Raw genomic sequence first — 21934 nt, forward strand, 5'->3', positions numbered from 1 at the left:
AACTCACAGAGGTCCATCAGCCTCTGCTTCCTGAGTTGCTGGGATTAAAGGCATGCAGTAACATGCCTGACAGATTTTTTTTGGAGCTTCCATGTGTTGGCTATTCTGACATGCTCTTTCCTTGGATATCTACACCTCTTTCTTTACTCCAAGCAATCTCAGGGAGTGTTTTCCTACCATTCCCTATAGAATTCTATCCCTGCACTTCTGGTGTTACCAGTATCTCTCCTGCTTGGTTTTTCTCCAAAGCACTCAACCCCTTCTAATTTACTCCATCATTTAATGATGCCTGCATTTGGCCACCTAATTTAAATCTACAAATTAAGACATGGATTGATCTCTGTCCTGTGTCCTCAGTGCTTAGAACCATGCATGGAGAAGTATTTACAGAGTGAGGCCTTTTGTTGGAGGCAGTTGTTAAGAGTGATGAGGCACGGACATTTGTCCCTGCCTTTCCCTCATCTGACAGCACCTGCAGTTCCCCAGCCTGTGTAGTCTCTGAAGGTCTGCACTTGAAGCAGTGCTGCACTCACAGCTTACTCTCCTGTAGGTGGAAGCAGCGAAGAAAGCATACCACACAGCGTGCAAAGAGGAGAAGCTGGCCATCTCTAGAGAAGCCAACAGCAAAGCAGATCCGTCCCTCAACCCTGAGCAGCTGAAGAAACTGCAAGACAAGATAGAAAAATGCAAACAGGATGTTCTGAAGGTAAACATGCACTTGCTTTGCTGAGTTGAATGTCAGCGTCACTTGTTGGCCCATGTAGAACATAAGTAGTGTTCTGGGAGCCCTTCTGCTTCTACTGTGAGGTGGTCTCCCTCAGTGGGTCAGTGTAGACCACTTGGTAATCTGATGTGCCCCACTGGTACAGAGAGGCCCCAGAGTCACCAGAATGAAATATTAGCTGGCATCTTGTCATTTAGAAGTTCCTGGGTGCTAGGCTTCTCTGCTCCCCTTAGAAGTTCCCAGGGGCTGGGTTTCTGTGCTCCCCTTCATCTGCTCTATAAGTGATACCCAGGGCCTACCTCCCTGCCGCTGGTCTGGCCAGCCTGAATCTGCAGGAGAAGATGGAGTGAGGTCACAGCAGGCGGGGTCCCAGCAGGATTTGAGGCTGGCAGATGCAAGTGCTGAGCTAATTGTCACCCACTTGACACCCTTGCCTGGCTTCAGATGAGGCAGTGAGCTGTCTTTGGATTGTGTGAAGGCATTCCTGCTTTGAATAACAGCCAAGGTCAGTTAGCATAAATAACATGCTGCTCTGTAATGTGAGAGCAGGGCATCTGACTCTAGATCCTGCACCCTGCACTGCTGTTTTCACCTCCTCACCTAGCAAGGAGAAGTGCCATCTCCATAAGGGTCTGTGGCTCAAGTGGCCCCTGACCCAGCTGAGGTCAGGAGCTGGGGGAGCTCTGGAACAGCCTCAGATGACGGAGCTGTGCCTCCGTGTTAGATAGCAGTGGGCGCTTGAGATCAAGAAACATAGGGCCTGGGAAATGCTAAAAGAACCTGTCAGGACTACAGGAATCTGCTGCTCAGGAAGGTGCTTAGAAGAAAGATACAGCACAGATATAGCACATCTATTGTGTGTACGTGTGTGTGTTTGCTTTGTCTTGTCTCTCTCCCTGCCTTTTAGCCTGTATGTCTGTGTGTTAAGGAAGGAGAGGTAAAAAGCCTCATTTTTCACCATGCAGAGCAGTTCCCACCAGTCTGGTGCTTCAGCAGAACAGACCCAGAACATGAGGTCTGACTGAAGTGTGTGTCAGGGAGACAGACATTTGTAGTGGTAGCTTCCCTTTTGGAACTTTCCCTCCCTGGGTGGTCTGCCTGTGGCCTGACTCAGCGCCCGAGTCGTCTGTGTAGCCCTAGAATGCTAGAGAGGAGTGCAGGCTAGCACCAGCTGTTGTTCACAGACTGTTTCTTCCTGGCTAGGAAGGAAATGTGTCTTGCAGTGTTCATCAGAGAGGAGGCTCACATTGCAGCACAGCATACTTCTGAGGGCAGCTGGGGACTTTGTCTATCTCTGCTAGGGCTTTTCTGAATAGTGATGACCCTGCCTTGGTCATTGGTTGACTCGGAGGCAGGACATAGCCTCAGTATAGTCAAGCTGAAAGTGAGGAGTCCAGTAAAAGGACCATTTGCTACTCCAAAGGCTCCAGGAGGCGTTATGACTTGAAGGCCTCTGCTTCTCAGTGCTGGGGCCCTGTGATCTAGAGCTTCCACACAGTGCTTCCATGTTGGGGCACAGGATAGTGTGAAAGATGGCGGGATGTACCCAGAGTGTCTGTGGAACTCTGTTCTTGCATAAGTGACCTTTCCGTTCCTCCTAGAGGACTCAGCGTGGCCATCTGTACATTCATAAGAAAGTAAGGAACCAGAATCCAAGAGGGTTAAAACAGGAATGGGGCCCAGAATGTGGATGGAAACTGTACCTCGTAGGTCAGGAAAGGCTTCCAGAAGTGTCTCCTTAGAACATAAGGAGCCTGAGTCCTGGGCTAGATTTGGTGCCCTCGTGTGAGACAACAAAGAAGTTATTCCAGTGGCCTAGATACCTTCCTTGGAATAGAGGGGGAGGGGTACAGAGAGCAAGCATGTGTGCGTTGTAGAGTAAAAGTACTTTCAGACAAACCCATAGCTCTCTTCAGTTCTCAGGGCCTCATAATGTAGAACCTTGTAACAAATAGGTGGCCAGACCTTGCTTCCCTCACTTCACCTTGGAAATCATCAATGAGCAGCACCTGGTCAGTCACTCAGTTCTTGTTACTGTGAAAAATATCAGAAAAACAACATGAAAGAGGAACCATTTATCTTGGTTCCGTTTCAGAGATTTCAGGAAGGGCTGCCTGGGCTCTGTTGTTCTGGACCTTCAAGTTAGGGCACCATGACATAGGGACCATGTGGTCGAGAGGGTTACTTACCTAATAGCAGGCAGAAACAGCACAGGAAGGAAGATGCCAAAGACAAGCCAGATTGGAGATGTAGAGATGGCTCAGCAATTAAGAACACTGTCTGCTCTTCCAGAGGTCCTGAGTACAAGTCCCAGCAATGATATGGTTGCTCACAGCTTTCTATACTGGGATCTGATGCCCTCTTCTGGCCTGCAGGTGTACATGCAGATAGAGCACTCATACATTGAATAAATAAAAATCTCAAAAAAGACAAAGCAGATCCATCAGAGACTTGATCTCTGAGACTTCCTCTAACTGGGCCCTACCTTCTAATAATCCATTCAGGTGTGAATTTTGTAATGAAGTTAGAGCCCTTATTAACCTTTTAGTAGGCCATCTGAGTGCAGGGGTGACCATCTCTCACCTACATACCTGTTGGGGCAAGCACTTGGCTAAGAAGCAGCAGGGCATGTGGGGTAAACAGATGTGGGTTGGAAACAAACCTCTGTCTGCGCCAATTTTAACATAGACTAAGGACAAGTATGAGAAGGCCCTGAAGGAGCTCGATCAGACCACACCCCAGTACATGGAGAACATGGAGCAGGTGTTCGAGCAGTGTCAGCAGTTTGAAGAAAAGCGCCTGAAGTTTTTCCGGGAGGTTCTGCTGGAGGTTCAGAAACACCTGGACCTGTCCAATGTGGCTAGGTAAGTTCCCCTGAGCAAATCCCATCAGTGTGAGTCATGGAGAGGCTGGTATTGAATAGGCTCAGGTGATGCACCGGCTGCCTTGGGAGATGGGAGGACAGCTACCAAGAGGGCTTTTCACACCACATTCCAGATTCTCAGAGGCCTGTTTTAGCCAGCATACAGCATAGCCATGGAGGCTTGAGCAGGGCAGGCACCGTGGGCTTTATGCTGACAGCTCTGAATGGGTCTAGAACGGTCTGTTCTGGTGCCACAGTTCAAACAATCTGGACTGATGCAGCATTGTCCAGGCCTCATGTCCTCTGCCTCTGGGACTGCCCCTTGTAAAATTTATGAGGCCTTCTCATCCCTGCTGCCAGCTTGACCTTTGACATTCAGGCTGTAGGTCCTGGGGAGGCCAGAATGGTGAGACACTCCACTTTGACTTGTGACACAGTGTGTCTGCATCAGGAGAGACCCAGAGATAGAAATCTACTTCCTTCATTCGTCTAGCAGAACCATTGAGAAATGATTGTCAGGTCAAAGCTTGTTGTCAGTAGAAAATGGCATCCCCTTTGTCCCTTCTAAAAGGTACAAAGCAGTCATTATACAGCTGCTTGCTGTCATTCATTTTATCTTTGTGACAGCGTGGAAAGTGGGTAGCATTTCCCACATCATCGTGCTAATGAGGAAACTGAGGTGCTGCACAGCTGTTAGGGGACAGGGACAGGCACGGGCCTGTGTCCTGCTCCTCTGTGTGTGAGGCACCTTCCACTATGTTTGTGCTTGGCATGTGACAAAGGCCAGAATCAGCACGGCTTGTCTCTACGTTCTAAGAAGTCACCTGGGGCGGTAGCGGTGGTACATGGTGTAGTTGCTCCTGAGGCTGCTGTAACAGAAGCTGAGTGTCAGACAAGGGAAGCTCATGCTCAGTTCTAGAAGACAGAAGTCATGAACCAAGGTGGGGCCTGCCAGAGTCCTCAGCTTCCTGGACATCTGACCACTTCTCTCCTGTCCCCTGGCCATCTTTCCCTGAGTGTCTAGTGCAGATTTCTCCTTCTCTATAAAGACAGCAGCCCCGGTGCATTGGGGCCACTTTATTGAACCCATTTTAAGTTGTTCACTCTAAAAGACCATGTTGTGCAAAGGTCACATTTCCAGGTTAGGACACAGTTCAGTCCTTAGAGAGAAGAGGTATTGCCTCCACTCAGGAGAGACAGAAACTGAGACTCAGAAAAAGAACCATCTCGACAGATAAGTGAAATATCAGGTCCAGCCAAGACCCATGTTTTTGGCCCCAGAAGGCTGGGCTGGGTCCTGCAGTTCTGCCCTCCTCCCATGGTGCCTTTCACAGGGGGAAGGAAACCTCCAGCTCTCCTGAGAGGAATGGAGGAGGGGGCACTCTGGACCTCTTCTCAAATGGCTTCTTCGTCAACATGACCTGACTGAGTGGGACTGCACAGCTGCACCCACACAGCACAGCGTGACCTCAGTGTGCCACCTGGCTTGCCGGGAAACTTCCTTGTTGCTGGGTTTCAGGTTCTAGAGGAGGATGGGGTCTGCATCTGTACATGAGATGGCCGGGGAATGCTGTTCCTCATCTCTGTCTGGGAAACTCATTCATGTAGGCTACAGAGACTGTCATGCAGGCTACAGGGCCTGCTGAGGGTGCAAGGAATGGTGGCTGGCCTCTGCCTTTTGTAGAGCTGTCTTTCTGTCTCTGGTTTAGCTATAAAACCATTTACCGAGAGCTGGAGCAGAGCATCAAAGCGGCTGATGCAGTAGAGGACCTGAGGTGGTTCCGAGCCTTCCATGGACCAGGAATGGCCATGAACTGGCCACAGTTTGAGGTAAGGAGGTTTTGTGCCTATAACTCTGTCCACCCGGGAAGAAGCCTCTGGCCCTCTAGTTGAGCTATGAATGTTGTTCTCACTCCCTGCTTTATGTATGCAAATGTCTGACTGGAGTGGTGTCCAGTGTCCCAGGCACTGTGTCTGAAATCCTTCAGACACCATCACTTCCCATTGGCACTCCCCTCTTGTCCAAGAGACAAAAACAGTTATGTTTATCCCGCCATACAGAGTGCCCATTCTGGCCCTAGGCATCATGTTGGGCCACAAGGGCCAGCCAGTATCAATGAGTTGCTCTCCTGATCCTCCCTCCCCCCCACCGCCGAGGGTTTTTTTTGCCTTGGGCTGTAAAATTCAGTGAATCTTGGCTCAATGTGAGTTTGCCTAGTTTGCCTGTTCTTCCATCTTGTGGACCGGAGCTGTGCAGTGTCTTTATGTTATAAATACAAGGGCCTGTAGATCTTGAGGCTAGGGTTTGATCAGCAGACCCACCCACTTTCCTGACAGCATAGAAGGTAGTGGCTGAAAGCCCCACTAGCCATGCTCCCTGAAGGAAAGCATTGTCTCCTCCTCATTCACTGGGTGTGGTGTGAGTCCCAACCCTGCAGCTGATGAGAAGAGTCCTTCAAGTCAGGCCCTATGGCTTCTCTGGCCTGATAGCCAGAGCTTGGGCGGCATCTGTCCTTACCCCTTAATAGCTTTGGGTCTTGAATAAGCAAGTCCTTTATGTGGCTTAGTTTTTCCGTGTTACAGTATGAATAGCCACCTGGGCTTATTGCAGGGTATAACCTGATCTGTGCTGGGTTATCACATAAACTTGGGCTCCCCGCAAGTTCTTCAGCCCTTTGGACCTGCATCTGACCTCGCTCCCACACTTCTTTTTCTGGAATTCATGATATCTCTAAAAGGCAGGAGCTGAACTGAGCATCTCCTACATCTAACCATCAGGAGGCTGCCAGAGCAGGCAGGCCCCTACAAGACATTGAAGTCCAGGGCCTTTTCTAGTGTAAGTGGCCCCAGAGGCAACAGTCCTTCTTCCAGTGCCACACACACCAGGAAGAAGTATGCTGAGTGATATCTTAGGCATAGTTCGCACTCAGCTCCCAGTCTGCTTGTTGCTCTAGAGTGGCACAGGGCACCATGTTCATGAAGTCTCCTGCTTCCCTCAGAGTGCCTCCTAAACCAAAGAGGGCAGCGGTGGAAAAGATCGGGCTGATTGTCCTCAAGGAGGGAGTACCCTGGCCAGAGCCTGCGGGCCCCTGTCTGGGGTCCAGCCCTCCCCTGTTCCTTGTGTTCACATTGATAGTTGTTACCAGGTTGTGTCTGACTTTCTCTAATGAAGTTGTTTTCGTTTTTCATGCAACAAGGATGAAGTAAGTTTCTGCTTTTGATTAACTCATGGATTGCCAAGCTTCCTACTGCATGTAGTCAGCCTACTGAGTTCCCTGTCTGTAGAGGCCCCAGTTCTGTGGCCCTTCTTCCAGAGTTCCTGGTGCTGATCCCATTGTTCCCTTGTTAGAGTCCATCTGTAGTTAGCTGACCATGGGGAACGGGAGGTTCCAGCTGAGTTCTTAGCCTACTGACTTCCATTAGGACAGTCATTAAAAGACAAGGTGACTTGGGTTGAAGTCTCTGGCCCAAGACTGTGATCCACTCTATGTGGACCTCAGCTTTTCTTGGCCTCTGTATTTCCTCATCTGACAAATGGAAAGCTAGGCTTAACATGTCTAAGATGACTGTGAGCCTGATATTTTATAAGAGGAAACAGAGCTGTGCGTGCACCAAGGCACATTGGATTTAAATTTAATTGCGTGTGGAGGGGTGGAGTGAGTGTGTAAGCCAGAGCACAATTCTGTGGGGCTGGTTCTCTTCTTCCATCTTTACACGGGTTCTGGGGCTTGACCTCGGGTTGTCTCCCTTTCAAGGCGAGCACTTTTACCTGATTAGCCATCTCACTGATTATAATTACACTTATTTGATAGTGGAGATGGGAGATAAGGAGAACTCATTAAGTGCATGAATACACTGGATTTTTCTGGAAAGTCAAGACCTAGCGCCTTTCCCACTGAAAGCTTCTTGTTGGGAAAGCAGAAGGGGTTTTGGGGACATAAACCCTCTGTTCTTCTGTTAGTTGCCAGCATGTCGCTCTGATTAGAGTGATGTATCAGGGAGAGACTTTGGAGACTTGAGCGTGCAGTACCTGTCTGTCAGCCTCCTTTGTGGTACTATAGCCACCTAGGCCCTGATTTTATTTTCAGTCCTGGTTTAGTTTTCTGTGTGGCAGACTTGCTCAGGTCCCTTCAGACTTGCTAGGTCCCTGTGTGACCTAGGGTGCTCAGGGATTAAGTGCTTCGGCCAGGCTCCCCACAGGACTGGCTCCTGTCTACTTGAAAGGCTCAAGACCACCAGAGCTGTCGTGGGTGGATAATAGAGCCTAAGAACCGTGGTGAACAGGGAATGGGATTAGAAGGCTCTCCAGGACTGTAATAAAAGACAGTAAGCATCATCAGCTATGGTTCAGGGTGTTTCTGAGATTGGGTGAGGGTGGGGTATGGGTGTGGTATGTGTATTGTTTGGTATAGAACCTATGACCTTATGTATGCTAGGCAGACATCTACCACTGAACTACATACCACTGAACTACATACCCAGCCCTCAGACTAAGTTCTGCTGTCACCATCATGTTCTATATATAAAGTCTGCTACTTGATGCCAACCTGTTGTTATATGGGTGCCAACCTTCATATCCTTTAGGCCCAAAAGGTAGCTTGGGGTTTTCTGGGAGACAGGGGAGAGCAGGGACCACAAGGCTGAATATTACTAATTGCACAGGGTGGGTAGCTGCTGCCTGAACAAGTGTTTTGGACCAGTGTGGTTTCCCAGAAAATGAACCTCTCATTTCCTTCCTGTGGCCCATTGCCCAGGAGTGGTCTGCAGATCTGAATCGAACTCTCAGCCGGAGAGAGAAGAAGAAGGCTGCTGATGGTGTCACCCTAATGGGAATCAACCAGACAGGTGACCAGTCTGGGCAGAACAAGCCTGGCAGGTGAGCTCCAGTCACAGCTTGAGAACTGACTGTCAGGAATGAGGATATCTGCTGGTCCTGGGATGCCACTAGTTTGGGCACTTGGATGATTCCCATAGGCTCTGGGTAAAGCCCGTCCTTGGATTCTTTTTCTGCTCATGCTGAAACGAACTCCTGAAAGATCCAGAGAAAGAGCCCCGTGCACATTGTGCCTGTCCTAGTACAGGGGCTGCTGGGGTTAGCTGCTTGTGTTTATCCCCATGGTGCAGCCCTGGGTGAACACAGCAGATAGACATGATATCCGTGGCATCATCCTGTGGGACTTCCATGCACATGCCAGCAGTTGCAGGACAGTGGGGGATGGACAGATGCCCCCCCCCCCCCCCCCCCACTTAGTGTTAGTTATTTCGCACTAGGCTTGAGGTGTAACTCAACAGATCATTTGCCAGGCAAGTAAATGCCCTAGTTCAGTCCTAGCACTCTGCATAGAGTACCCCCTTGTCCTCAACACAGAAATCTCTGACTTCATTGTCTAAAATGGCTTGTGGACAGAAGGAGTACCAAGTGTGGTCATTAGAACCTTCTGGAAATAATGTGCAGTAGGACTTGGCTAGAGGCCTCTGCCATGCTTAGTAATGGTCACATTAGCTCAGATTCTAGTGCCATGCTTACTGGCCCAGGCACTAAGCCCTCTACCCCACTGGGCTCTCCAGTCACACGTGGCTGGTGCTGCCCAGGTGCTGTGCATGGTGCCTCTACAGAGAGCTCTGTTGGAGTAACCAACCTCAGAACCAACCTGTCCTCCCGATGTGCCTGGGGATAGAAGGGAAGGAGCTGGGACTCAGGGGACCCTGTGGACTAGTGCTGGCCAGAGAGGATGTACCAGTTCAGTGCCCAGCACCAAGTCCCTCAGAGGTCAGCTAGAGCAGGGAGCTCAGGAGGTCAGAGGGTCTGCTGGTGTCAAACACACTGCCTGTATCCCAACAGACAGCCAGGGTCACTCTGGCAGCTGAGGGGTTTCCTACCCTCACCTGCTTGGCTTTTTTGGGTGGTAGCTGCTCCGTTTTAAGAGCGTGCTGCCCAAAGCCCTGGCCGCTGATGTGGGTGCACATCAGCTTCCGCTGAGGAAGCACGGTACATCAGCCTCGGGCAGTGGTTCTCAACCTTCCTATTGCTACTGACCGGTTAACACAGTTCCTTATGCTGTGTTGACCCCAAGCATAAAATTATTTTTGTTGCTACTTTTATGAATTGTACTGTTAATATCTGTGTTTTCCAGTGGTCTCAGGCAAGCCCTGTGAAAGCGTCATTTGACACTCCCTCAAAGGAGTTGCAGTCCACAGGTTGAGAACTGCTGTCCTAGGGTGACTCTTTCTATATGTTCTTCTGTGGTGGCTCCGTGATAGTGTTCTATGCCCTGTGGCCCCTTCATCCTACTCCTTAGCACCCAGTGTCTCTCTTATTAGCGTTGGACTGGGAGGTAATTGGCAAGTTCTGAGACTGATTTGACTCCAGAGCTTTAGAGGATCCTTCTGTGCAGCAAGCTTCAGTTTTGATTGTGGCAGCTTCAGCACAAAGAGGGAGCTGGCCTGTTTAGTAGTTAGCAGGACACTGGAGAGCTGGGAAGGCCCCTACTCCAAGGATACAGTCCTTCCTTTGCTGCTGCTTCCCAAGGAGCTCCACCATCAGTTGTTGCCACTGGCTAGCCTTACGTGGGACTGAGGACCTAGGAGACTGTGGGGAAACCCTGAGCCAGGAAGTACTTGTGCATGTGTGGTGGACAGTTAACTTGTAGATAAATCAAGGTGTGTTGACACACATATAGCCACACATCCACCTAAAATCTTCAAGCAACATCCTCCTCCTAATGAGGAGCTGCTGTATCTAGAGACACTGTCACTGTCTTCTGTGCTGGAGTCACCAGGGCCCTCAGGGGGCCCCAAGCTGTGATCCCTGAAAGCTCTCTTTCTCCCCTTAGCAACCTTAGTGTCCCGAGCAACCCCGCCCAGTCCACGCAGTTACAGTCCAGCTACAACCCCTTCGAGGACGAGGACGACACGGGCAGCACCGTCAGTGAGAAGGAGGACATTAAGGCCAAAAAGTTGGTGAACACACACTTCCCTCTGGCTTCCACCTCGCTCTCTTTGTGTCTCCTCTCTCTATATCCAGGGGTCTCTTGGGATCTCACCCCTCAGCACTTCAGCAATGCATGAGCCTCCAGGACCTGGGCACCTGCCCTCTGCATTTCAGGCCTTCTGGGACAGTGTCAGGCCTTTCCACCCCTCTGGGAGGGCACAGCTAACACTCTTTGCTTGCTTTTCCTGTCCTTTGCTAACCCTTTAAGGCCTGAACAGCACCACTACAGGAAGACAGACAGGCAGTCTAACCTGGGGGACCTGCTGAAGAGGGTCGAGGTCTACCTGCAGGCACTACTCTGGGGTATTCACAGGCCCCCAGCTTCCCTTGAGGGCTCAGGATGAATGTGGATAGCATGAAGGCTCTGAAGGGCCTGGCTGCAGCTGCCTATGGGGCAGGAACTCTGGGTGGGGATCTCACATTCTTTATCAGTCCCGTGCTAAGCGCCTCATGTCCTCCTCTTTGTTTCAGTGTCAGCAGCTACGAAAAGACTCAGAATTACCCTGCTGACTGGTCTGATGATGAGTCTAACAACCCTTTCTCCTCTACGGATGCCAACGGGGACTCTAACCCATTTGATGAGGACACCACCTCAGGAACGGAAGTGCGAGTTCGGGCCCTCTATGACTACGAGGGACAGGAACATGATGAGCTAAGCTTCAAGGCTGGTAGGTACCCTCCCCACATACCCCACTGGGAATAGAGATGTCAGCCTGCTGCGGGGACTTGTCTTTTGTTCTGGAAGTCTTGTCAAGTTCCTGCTAGTTTCATGTGTGGGTCTTCACTGCAAAACCTTCGCCTACCTGATCCTTGCATGTCCCTTTGTTCCAGCCAGGGAGGTGGGAGTGTACTGTTTGTGTTAGGGCTGGAGCTTTGTTAGCTAGCCATCGACCTTCACTGCCTGCTAGCTGCCAGCTGGTGTTACAGCTCTACCTTTGCAGGCATCTTGTGTGCTGTTATTTCTATTAAGATCTCTGTGTGCTCAGATTACTCAGTCAGCAGCAGAGGGTTAACTACTGCAGCCACCAAGCTGTCGCCGCAGTCTTTCTGGGTTACCTCCTGTTTGCTCTTTGTCTCTGCTCTCCAACCGGAAGCTTCCTGGAAGAAGCTGTGCTGACAGTTGACCTGTCACTTGAAGCAAGATTTTAAGAAAAGACAGTAGTGACCGCGTGTCCTCCAAAGGCTTTGGGGGCTAGTCAGAGTGCCATTACTGGTCCAGAACTCTGTCCGTCCTCTTAGCTGTGTAGCTTGGTTATCTCATGTTGCCTACCAGTCTTTTTGTTCATCCTTTTCAGTGCTGCAGACTTTGCTGTGATCATCTTTTTAGCCCTACTCTGTGTCCTCACTGTGAGCCAAGGCAGTTTTCACCACGGGCCCCTTCCCTTACTGCTTACAGGGTGAGCTCCTGTGTCGTGATAGAACAGTACAGCACACTCAGGCCCTCTGCATCCAGAGCACCTCATGTGCTAGCACTTGGTGGACTCCTTGTCTGCAGATGGAAATGTATAGGACACAGACCCTGTTTGCCCAGGTCTCTGCCAGGTCTCTGACTCAGGAAGCAGAACCTCAAAGAGCCACAAGAGTGAGCCCTAAAGATACCTTAAGCCACCATACAGAATGAAAACATGGGGGCATGTTGCTAAACAAAGCAACCTAGGACACACAGGATAGGCCCAAGGCTGAGCCTGGTGCTCTCACAATCTGGACTGCTGCTTGCCCCAAGGTCGCTCGAGAGCTGCCATTTTCAGGTCACAGTGGCCTCTATGACAGAAGCTTTGAATACAACTAGTAGGGAAATATCCAGGATCTTACCTCGCCTTCAGGAGGATGCCTACCCCTCTGCTTTGGAGACCCTCTGTCAATCCTTCTAGAAGCATGTTCGTATCCACATTGGATTTGGATGTGCAGGTGAGTTTTTGTGATCAGTGTTGCCTACACTGTCACTAAGGCCACCCTCTTTTTGTCTTACAGGGGATGAGCTGACCAAGATAGAGGACGAAGATGAACAGGGTTGGTGCAAGGGACGCTTGGACAGCGGCCAAGTTGGCCTATACCCAGCCAACTATGTTGAGGCTATCCAGTGACAGACCATGGGCAGGCTGGCGGAGAAATGGAAGTGGGCAGTTCAGGAGCTCCGTTAGCCTTGGCCTGGGCAGTGACACCTCCAGCGCCCCCAGCAGCTGTGTAGGCATCCACTCCACCTGCAAAAGATGATGGTTCTGTTGTTCTTGGCTTCCTGGTGTGCTTTGAAGGCAGATGAGCTGGTGATTTCATTGGGGACTTGGCCCCTTTCGAAGCACATCTGGGCAGATCTAGGCACAGGAAGACATGGTCCAACAGTGAGAGCCAGGCCCCTCCCCACCCCACCAGGTCTCTGTATCATGGATTTGCACCTTCTTGCCCTTGCCCCTCCCAAGTCAATGACGGATCACACTGATTCTTGTTCCACTGATTATTTTCTCTGATGAGTCCCTACTTGCAAGTTTAATGAACAGACTTACTTGCCGTTTTCTGAGTAAAAAGTTTGAGGTTTTAATTTAAAGGCACTGTACAGTTATACTTTTTTATATGCTCTTCCAGTCAGTTAAATTATGGCCTAGATTGATCTGAGGTGTTCTCCATGTATGCTGTCTTAAGTTCTTTGTGCTGTGTTCAGATGTGGGGTTGCTGCAGCAGGAGTTCCATGGCAAGTGCCAGTTGCAGGGGTAACCTTGTGCAATGTTCTCCAGCATCACCATGGTTAGAAATTATTTTCACTCTATCTTGCTTCAATTTTTGCATATTAACAGTTTTGTTAGTGATTTGGAAAGTTAAACATAAGACTAACTTTTCAAAGCAGCTGCGTCTGTAGATGGAGATGCTTTACATTGGACCGTCGTGTCTTGATGTATATCTGTATATATTATTTGATATTCAGAGAATCTATAGAGTTCACCCACTGTTGAGAGCTGGTGGCTTCTGACAGCAGGGCTTGTCAACTGCTTGAAGCCCATGGCATTGAAGCATAGGCATGGCTTGCTGTCAGCCTCCTCCCGGTTAAGATGTGGCTCTGGCCTCTGAGTGGAGCTGCTGAGAAGACTGAGGCTCACTGGCCAGGCCTCCATCCATGGCAGAGCACTGGAAAAGCTCCTAGGTGTTTGCAGTGGCCCAGGCTTCGCGGTCCCTGTGTCACTCAGTGGAGAGTTAGAGGGGTTCGGTACCCCGCCACACACACACAAGTCCCTCCAAGTACCCTTGTCCTCAGGTGCAGTGGGACTGTCCTGAGACCCAGGATTGGGCAAAGAGAGAGTTTTATTTTGTTAGCTCAGACAGTGTGCAAGGTCGCACATCAGCAACTTGTGTTTCTTCACTGTTTGCCATGAGTGCCATTTTGCTGTGGCTGTGTGTCATGACAACTTACCAGCAGAAGTCCTTGTTCCTAAGCTACAGATTGACCAAAAGCTGTCAAGTCCTTAATGTTTAGAAATTCCTTTAAATGTATAGTATTTTAGAAGAGCAACAACAAATCAATAAACAGTTGATCTTGTGCGTTTGACAGCCCCTTTGCCTTGTACCAACCCTCTTCTTCCCATAGACTTGTCTCCTTGGGGTGCACCAGCTCTGCAACTGGGCAAGATGCCCTCTCGGGCCGTGTTTCAGTGTTCCTGCCAACAGAGGCTGGGGGCTTGAGGGTCTTTGAGCATCCCTGCGGAGGGCATCCCTGGTACCACCCTCTTTCCCCAGACCTAACAGGACAAGACCAGCAGCTACTCTTCCCATAGTTGTCCTCATACCCGTGAACCTACTGTGTTGACCTGAGTGTGCCACTGTTGTGTTTCTGCAAGTAGCTGATCTCTGGGGTAAGGTGATCAGTGCGGGTCCCCTCAGTGCACAGAAAACCTCCAAGACCTTCTTGCCTCTTACTGGGATCAAGTGAGAAAATAAAGCCAGGCGTGGTAGCCCTGACCAGTCTAGGTGAAAGGACTGCTGCCGCCCTTGCACTCTCCAAGCACTAGTGAAGCTGCTCTCCGGCCTTCCTGCAGGGTAAACCGCCTGGCTCAGCAGGAGCAGAGGCCGAGTCAGTGTCCTCCAACCTCCTTGTGTGGTGGGTGTCCTCTGTTCTGCTGGGTTCTGAGCAGTTGTTGGGCCCACCAGCAGGTCACCTGTTACTCTGGGTAGACACCAGCTTCTACCTCTACTTGCTCCAGTCAGTAGAGACAAAGTGGGGAAAGGCAGAGGCAGATCTCCGAACAGTTGGCAAGCTAGAGGTGGAGGTATGCAGGTACGACTGCAGCTCCAGGCTGGGGAACCAGTCCGTGTGCTGTGAACCAGTCTGGCCTGCAGCTGTGGGGCAGGCTGGAGTTACTAGAAGAGGACCGGTTTTAGAAACTCAGTGATTTGCCCACGGCTCCATGAGCAGACCTTGGTTGAAGCCCACCTCTCAGATTTGGAACAGCCAGCCTCCTCACTGCCCTCCATGGCAGTGAGATGAAGCGGGATGAAACAACTGCCACCCTGCAAGGCCCTTTCTCAACACCCCCTTACTCAAATAAGGAACCTTGCCCTCCTGACCATCTCCTATCCTACCCCCTGGGTTAAACACAGGAAGCTCAAGTTACACAATGGCCTCAGTTTTCACATATAGAAGGATTGGGGAGGAAGGTGTGTGCCAGGGAACTCCACAAGACCTTGTCATGGTTCTGATCATCTAGGCTTCGGGCTAGAACCCTTCACTCCCCTTGGCTGCCCTTTCCATACTACCCAGGTTGAGATCCCAGGTACTCTTGGCCTTCCCATAGCCCCTGTACTGGATCCGAGCTGTTAAGCACACTGGTCCTCAGAGGTCTCTGATGGATGGCGGAGCTACCAAGCAGACAAGTCTTGGCTTGGCTTTGCCAAGGAGTCTGTGGGGCCAGGCCATGCCAGTGCCTCAGGCTATTAGAGTAGGCCTGTAGGGAATGAGGAAGATTTATAAAGGACCTGGTGGGCACCATACCAAGCTCTCTTATGATTCAGAGGGAAACAGGCCAGGTGAGAGGAAGGTGAGATTTGCCCATGGACAGAGAGCAAGCAGCGAGGAGCATATAAATCAGGTTGCCTCCTGGTGGGGAAGAGATGGAGTCATTAATCCACCAGGTAGTTATATACACACTCAAGCACTTATCAAGTACCTACTGCGTGCTAGACTCCCAACAGCCCAAACAAAACAGAACCCATGTGTACTCTTGGGTTCTAGAGACCAGCTCCAACACACAGGGTGAGCCAAGGTGGTCACAGCATCAGTGATGACCAGCTGATGCCTGGTGTTTCTCTCTCAACTTTAATCTTTCAGACTGGTAGCATCGTTGCTCTGAATACACTTTAACTCTTAAATTTCCAGGCTGGTAGCCTTGCTATTTGGGGCTTTCGCTATATACAGTTTAGTGCTATATGTACAGGGGCCACTGGTCACAAGAGCCTGTCAAGGAAAAGACAGCAGAGGGTGTTAATCAGTCAAGCCAGGTGGCTTCTTTAACTCAGAGTACAAGCAGCAGCAGCCCTTACAGTTTCTTCTTGTAAATACAAGGGGTTGTTAAAAAAAAAAAAACAAACCATAGTTCCTTTTAACTTAATGGCTCAGCAGTGAACAGCAGCTTGCTGGAAGGTAGAGTCCTAATTATGAAGGCCTATAAAACACTCTATACTGCTTATCACTTACTAAACTTAATAACTTCATGCAAAAGCATACACATTTGGCAGGCGAAGCAGGCAGATACTTACAAACCTCACACACATGCACACATACAGTCAATAGACAAAACAAGGGAGCTCACAAAGACATCAACCTATATTTAAACATACAGATATATATATATAATATATACAGACACTTTTGGATGAAGCAGGTAGCCTCAAGTGTTTAATTCTATCTTGGGTTTTCATACTCTAATACAAAGGTTCTCTATGTATGGAAAAAAAGTGCATCAAAAATAGATACACAAAGGGGGAGTTAAAGTGGGGCTAGTGATCCTTATGTGTAGATATTTTGTTTATTATAAGTTTAAAGCAGTCGTTTTTATCTATATGCTCATGAGTTCAAAGCAGGTTTATCTTATTTCAAATATACACTGTGTTCAAAGCAAGTTTTTTATGTCAAGGTTTTTCTAAGAAACAGGTCTGTCTTATATAGCTAACCATTTATTCTTTGCTTCTATATTCATATGACCTTTCTTTTTAACTTTTTAGAATAATTTAATTTTATGTGCATTAGTGTGAAGGTATCAGATAGATCCCTTACATACAGTTGTGAGCTGCTGTGGGTGTTGGGAATTGAACCAGGTCCTTTGGAAGAGCAGGCAGTGCTCTTAACCACTGAACCATCTCTTCAGCCCACTCATATGACCTTTCTTATCATGGTGTACACCTGGGCCTTATCCTTGGACTAAACCTAGAATGAATTCTTTCCTTGATTATTAATTTGTTTCAGTCTTGGTGTAAATCAAGTGCTTGACATAGGGAGCTTCATAGAGCTCCTAGCGGTTTTTGTTACACTGCAGGACGGTTTTAAAATTACTCGAATCAATTCAGAATTGCTTTAAATTCATCATCAGGGGCCATGAGATCATCAATTCACTAAACAGCACTATGAAGGTACATCTTTAAAATAATCTGCCCAACAGAGTGAAGCAATAAACAGTGAGGGTCTCTGCCACGCCAGATACATGAAACAAGTACGGAAAGGCAGAGCAGCAACAATAAGCAGTCTTGAGGCAAAATCCTTGGGGGCTTGCCTACACCAGGGATACACCATTCATTAGCTGTATGGCGGCAGGAATATATGTGTTGATGGTAAGATGGGTAGATGACCCCAGTCCAGCATTAGACTGGATGGGCTTTCCCCAATTCCAGTACCAGTCGTCCTGAGTTCTCCCTCCCCCTCTCCTCTCCAGTCAAGCTGGACTGCACCCTGACCCTGGCAAATACTCGAGCCTCCTTCTGCAAGGTGAGATTAGTTAGAATGACTGGAGTGGCTATCTATAAGCCAAGAGACCCACAAGGCAGGCTCTCTCTTCCTCCATCTCCCTTCCCTAGTCCACAGAAAGGGGGAGCCCTCCTCCCCTACTGACCCTAGCCTATCAAGTCTTACCAGGACTACCTGAATCCTCTTCCTCTTTCCAGGAGGACGTGATCAAAGAATGAACAACAGAATCCATGTCAAGACAGCCCCTGTGCCCCTAGGGAACCTACATGGACACTGAGCTTCTTATCAGCTACATCTGAGCAGGGGGTCTAGGCCCTCTCCGTGCACAGTACTTGGTTGATGCATCAGTCTTGCAGGCTGCCCTGGGCCCAGATTTGTTGGCTTTGTTGGTCTCCTTGTGGAGCTCATGGATTGGTAGGAGTAATATAGTAAAAATGGCCGTCCTACCAAAAGCAGTCTACAGACTCAGTGCAGTTCCCATCAAAATGCCAACAGTTCTTTACAGACCTTGAAAGAACAATTCTCAAATTCATATGGAAAACAAAAAACCCAGAATAGCTGAAACAATCCTGTACAATAAAGGATCTTCTGAAGGTATCTCCATCCCTGATCTCAAGCTGTACAATAGTACAGATGAGCAAATGGCTGGGAAGCAGCTGAACTTGCCTCTCAAACCTGTTTTACTTCTACGAAAGCACACTACCTGAGGGCATTTTTTTTTTTTTCCCCAGCTACTACACACTCAACCTAGTAAAGAGGCATGTGCTGTGCAGTTCCTGCTCTTCTGGCTACTGATGGTTGGGATGGAGCCCCTAGCACTAATTAAACTTGCCGGGTGCTGGCGAGATGGCTCATTGTTTAAGAGAGTATATGGCTCTTCCAGAGGTCCTGAGTTCCTTTTCACTAGCTCTGGGACTACCAGGGTACCAAATGGGTATACACAGACACACATAATGTCTCATTGAATTATGAAAACAAACTCAGTGCTATTTTTGTGGGCCTTTTATTTTGCCCCCCCCCCCGTTGCCTGTCTGTTTTGATTTTTGTTTTGGGGGTTTGGGGGGTGTGTTTTTTTGATAAGGAACAGAAAGCTGGATGGGAAAAACTGAGGAGGATCTGGGAGGAGTTGGAGGAGGGGGAAAATGTGATCAAATTGTATAAAAATTTTTAATTAAAAAATCGGGTGGTAATGCGTGGCTGTCATCCCAACACTCCAGTTGTGGAGGCAGGAGGATCAGAAAGTCAAGTTCATCCTCAGTTACATAAGGCGTTCGATGCTAACCTGGACTACGTAAGACCCCTGCCTCTCTCTCTCTCTCATATACATATTTGATTTTTATTTTCTGTAAGAGTGCTTTGCCTGTATGTATATCTGTATGCCACAAGTGTACAGGGCCTGTGGAGGCCCAACGAGGGTGTGAAGTCCCCTGGAACTGAAGTTGTGAACCATTTTGTGGATGCTGAGAATCGAACCCTAGGTCTTCTGGAAAAGCACCCAGCGCTCTTAATCACCGAGCCGTCTCTTCAGGAGCAGAAAACAAATTTTTCTAGAAAACAACAACAAACGATTTTATACCACAGATTCAGGGTTTGGCTTTTGCAAAGACTTAAAGAGAGTCCCGGGGAAGCCGAGGCGCCTCGCGCAGGCGCACTTGAGCACCGTCTCCGGGCCAAACCAGCAGTAGTGAAGTGACCTATAGAACCAGGAGCACTCAGGCAACGCCGGGGGGCGGGGCTTGGGGCGGGGCTAGAGCGGCCAGCGTGAGAGGCGGAAGGAGAGTGGCTGGTGCCCCGGTGTGGGCGGGGCGTGGTGGGCGGGGCGTTGTCGGGAGCCTACTTCGACGCGCGGCCCGGGCGCGCGGCCGGCAGTTGGTCGCTCTGAGGCGACTAGTTTTCAGTTCTCCTTTGGACGTCCTGCCCGGTCGCGGCGCGATGCCTCTCGATCCGCGGGTGGCCGTGGGGGACACGGGCAATCAGGACATCCTGGTCATCTTCCACCGCCTGCGCATGTTGCTTAGCAACCAGGTAGCGGCCGCCTGGCGAGCCCGGGACCCCTCGGCGGACGTGGGAGGAGGAGCCGCCCGGTTCGCCAACGGTCGAATCCGCCCGCGTGGGTTCTGAGTGACTTCCCCGGCTGTTCGCCCACGCCGGTGAGTGATGGCTCCGTAGATGTCCGGTACGCTCACTGGTCTCGCCGAGTTCGGTGAAATCGAGCCCCTGGCTGTGATTGGTGTCTGCCTGGGGTGATTCGGCATTTGGTTGGTGTCACGAGAAGAGTAGTAACAGCACCTCACTTGGATGGCGCGGCTCGTCGCGCTCCCCTGTAGCTAGCGCGGCACCCAGTTCCTTGTCACTGGAGTTTCTACGCGGGGCTGTCCAGGTGTCCTTAACACACGATTGTTAAGTAGTGACCCGCTGTAGAGAGAGGTCAGGATTTCTTTTTCAAGGGAGCGTCTCCCTAGGCTGACCAACCTGGCCTTGAGCGACCAATACCAATCTTCCTGCCTCTTGCTTCCTGAGCGCTGGGAGTTTGTAGCCTTGGCTGACCTGGACTCACTTTGTAGACCAGGCTGGCCTCGGACTCACAGAGATCCGCCTGCCTCTGCCTCCTGAGTGTTGGGATTAAAGGCGGGGGCCACCCCCCCCTCCCCCAGTTTACAGTGGTGCCTCTTATAACCGAATCTTGAAAGTGGTGTGCTGTACAGTTTGCCGTATTTGACTGGTCACACAGACCATCCTGGCACAAGAGGTGGGGGTTGATGGGGCCAAATGGTTAGTGCAGAGGAGAGAAGACTCACGCCCGAGAGCCTGTATGTGAGGGGCAGAAGTACTGCCACAAGTTTAAGGCCAATTCGGACCAAATAGGAAGTTTCAGGTTGGCCTAAGTTACAGAGCGAGACATTGTTTCAAGCAAAAACTTCCTCTAACAACAGTTGACAGTGCCTGTGTAATCTCAGATACTGCCCGTATGTAAGATCTGAGCTCCTTAGACTACACGAGGATCCAACCCCATTGTGAGGAAGAGGGGAGGGGACACTGGCCGTGACCGTCTGTGTGACCATCTGACTGATGAGGTATGTCTGTGTTCTTGGATCAGGCAGAATGCCCTCAGCTATGCTGTATCTACTAAAGTACGCCATACAGTATGTTATCGTACTCTGAACAGAGATGTCAAAGCTTTGTTCTCTGAGTTCAAGGCCAGTCTGGTCTCCAAAGTGAGTCCAGGTTGCCAGGCTAGAAAAACAGTACATCCTGCTCTTTGGAGGCGTAGATAGTGTAGCCCATGGCACCTCTGTACTGTTTATCAGCCATGGCCTGCTTGTTAGCATGTCAGACCTGCAGCAGCCCTTGACTTGCCTGATCAGGGCATAGCCATCTTGGAGATGCAGCAGTGATGGCTGGAGTCCGGAAGTCACTGGTAAAAGATAATGGCCTTCCAGGACGGTGGCACAGGGATAAACAACAGGCAGAGAATGGGAGGAAGGCTACACCTAGCTTAGCCTGCTGCCACAGTACCAAGCGAATAGGTTGGGTTCCTAACTATCAAAATTTAAATTGTGAATGTTAGACAGCTGTTAAGCTAGTTGTGTACTGTGCTGTATAAGATAACACAACCTGCTAATATTATTTATTAGCAATATGTAACATTTTTCTTTCAGGTGTGTTTTGACTGCAGTGCCAAAAATCACAGCTGGGCAAGCATAACCTACAGGATGTTTCTGTTCGTCAGTTGCTTGGGGTCACGTCGTGTTCATTAGAGTTTTATCTGTAAGTCTTTCCGTGATTTCTGCTTTATGTTGACAGCAAGCAAAGTGACAGATTAATTGCCAGTTAAGGAGGGTTTAAATCTTATATCATTGGGGCTGGAAAGATGGCTTTGGTTAACAGTGCACATTGCTTTTCATGAAGACCCGAGGTAAGTTCTCAGCATTCACATCAGGCAATACACAACTGCCTATACCATTGTGTCCAGGGGTGTCCAAGTGCCTCTGATTTTGTCCTCTGTGAGCTCCTGAACTTATCTGCATATACCATATGCACACACATATGCAAATAATTTTAAAAAGATTTTTAAAAGAATCTTAAAAAGTGATCTTTCATTACCTAATAACCTGGGAAATGAGCCATTTTCTACTCGGGCCTCTGTGGAGCTCTTGTGGAGGAGGAAAGCTCTGATGTTGAAGGTGACGTCAGATGCCTTCCCCTCCAGTGCCGTCCAAGAGAAGTACAGAGCACACCCTAGAGAAAAGGGGTTCCCTGGACACACCACACAAGGTGGAGACTTCACTGAAGGGTGGGAGTCCTCCTCATGTCAGGTGTGGCCTCCGGGGTAATCCTCCAGCTCCGGTTCCCACTGACGCCAGCAGGGCAAAGCCTGAGTGGACGGATTTGGCTGGCTCTGAGCTGGTGATGTCA

The 21934-nt window shown here is 49.6% G+C and overlaps 1 protein-coding gene and 1 long non-coding RNA gene across 9 annotated transcripts in view; both read left to right on the forward strand.

The window, feature by feature from the left end:
- Window positions 1–14104, forward strand: part of Pacsin2 (protein kinase C and casein kinase substrate in neurons 2) — a 93472-nt gene extending 79368 nt beyond the window's left edge. For 6 of the 7 annotated variants that reach the window (XM_055626983.1, XM_055626982.1, XM_055626985.1 and 3 more), the window contains 7 exons: window positions 551–706; window positions 3413–3588; window positions 5297–5417; window positions 8342–8463; window positions 10421–10543; window positions 11050–11246; window positions 12550–14104. In XM_055626983.1, coding sequence (XP_055482958.1) covers window positions 551–706; window positions 3413–3588; window positions 5297–5417; window positions 8342–8463; window positions 10421–10543; window positions 11050–11246; window positions 12550–12662 — 1008 coding nt within the window. In that variant the 3' untranslated portion in view covers window positions 12663–14104. The remainder of the gene's footprint in view (window positions 1–550; window positions 707–3412; window positions 3589–5296; window positions 5418–8341; window positions 8464–10420; window positions 10544–11049; window positions 11247–12549) is intronic. The other variant, XM_055626989.1, reaches the window with a different exon arrangement.
- Window positions 14105–19400: 5296 nt separating this feature from the next.
- Window positions 19401–21934, forward strand: part of LOC129690959 (uncharacterized) — a 15178-nt gene continuing 12644 nt past the window's right edge. For both annotated transcript variants that reach the window (XR_008722401.1, XR_008722400.1), the window contains exons 1-2: window positions 19401–19694; window positions 21178–21286. This is a non-coding gene — a long non-coding RNA (uncharacterized LOC129690959). The remainder of the gene's footprint in view (window positions 19695–21177; window positions 21287–21934) is intronic.

Source organism: Psammomys obesus, unplaced genomic scaffold (genome assembly GCF_907164565.1).
Source record: "Psammomys obesus unplaced genomic scaffold, mPsaObe1.curated_primary_1811, whole genome shotgun sequence".
Lineage (NCBI taxonomy): Eukaryota > Metazoa > Chordata > Mammalia > Rodentia > Muridae > Psammomys > Psammomys obesus.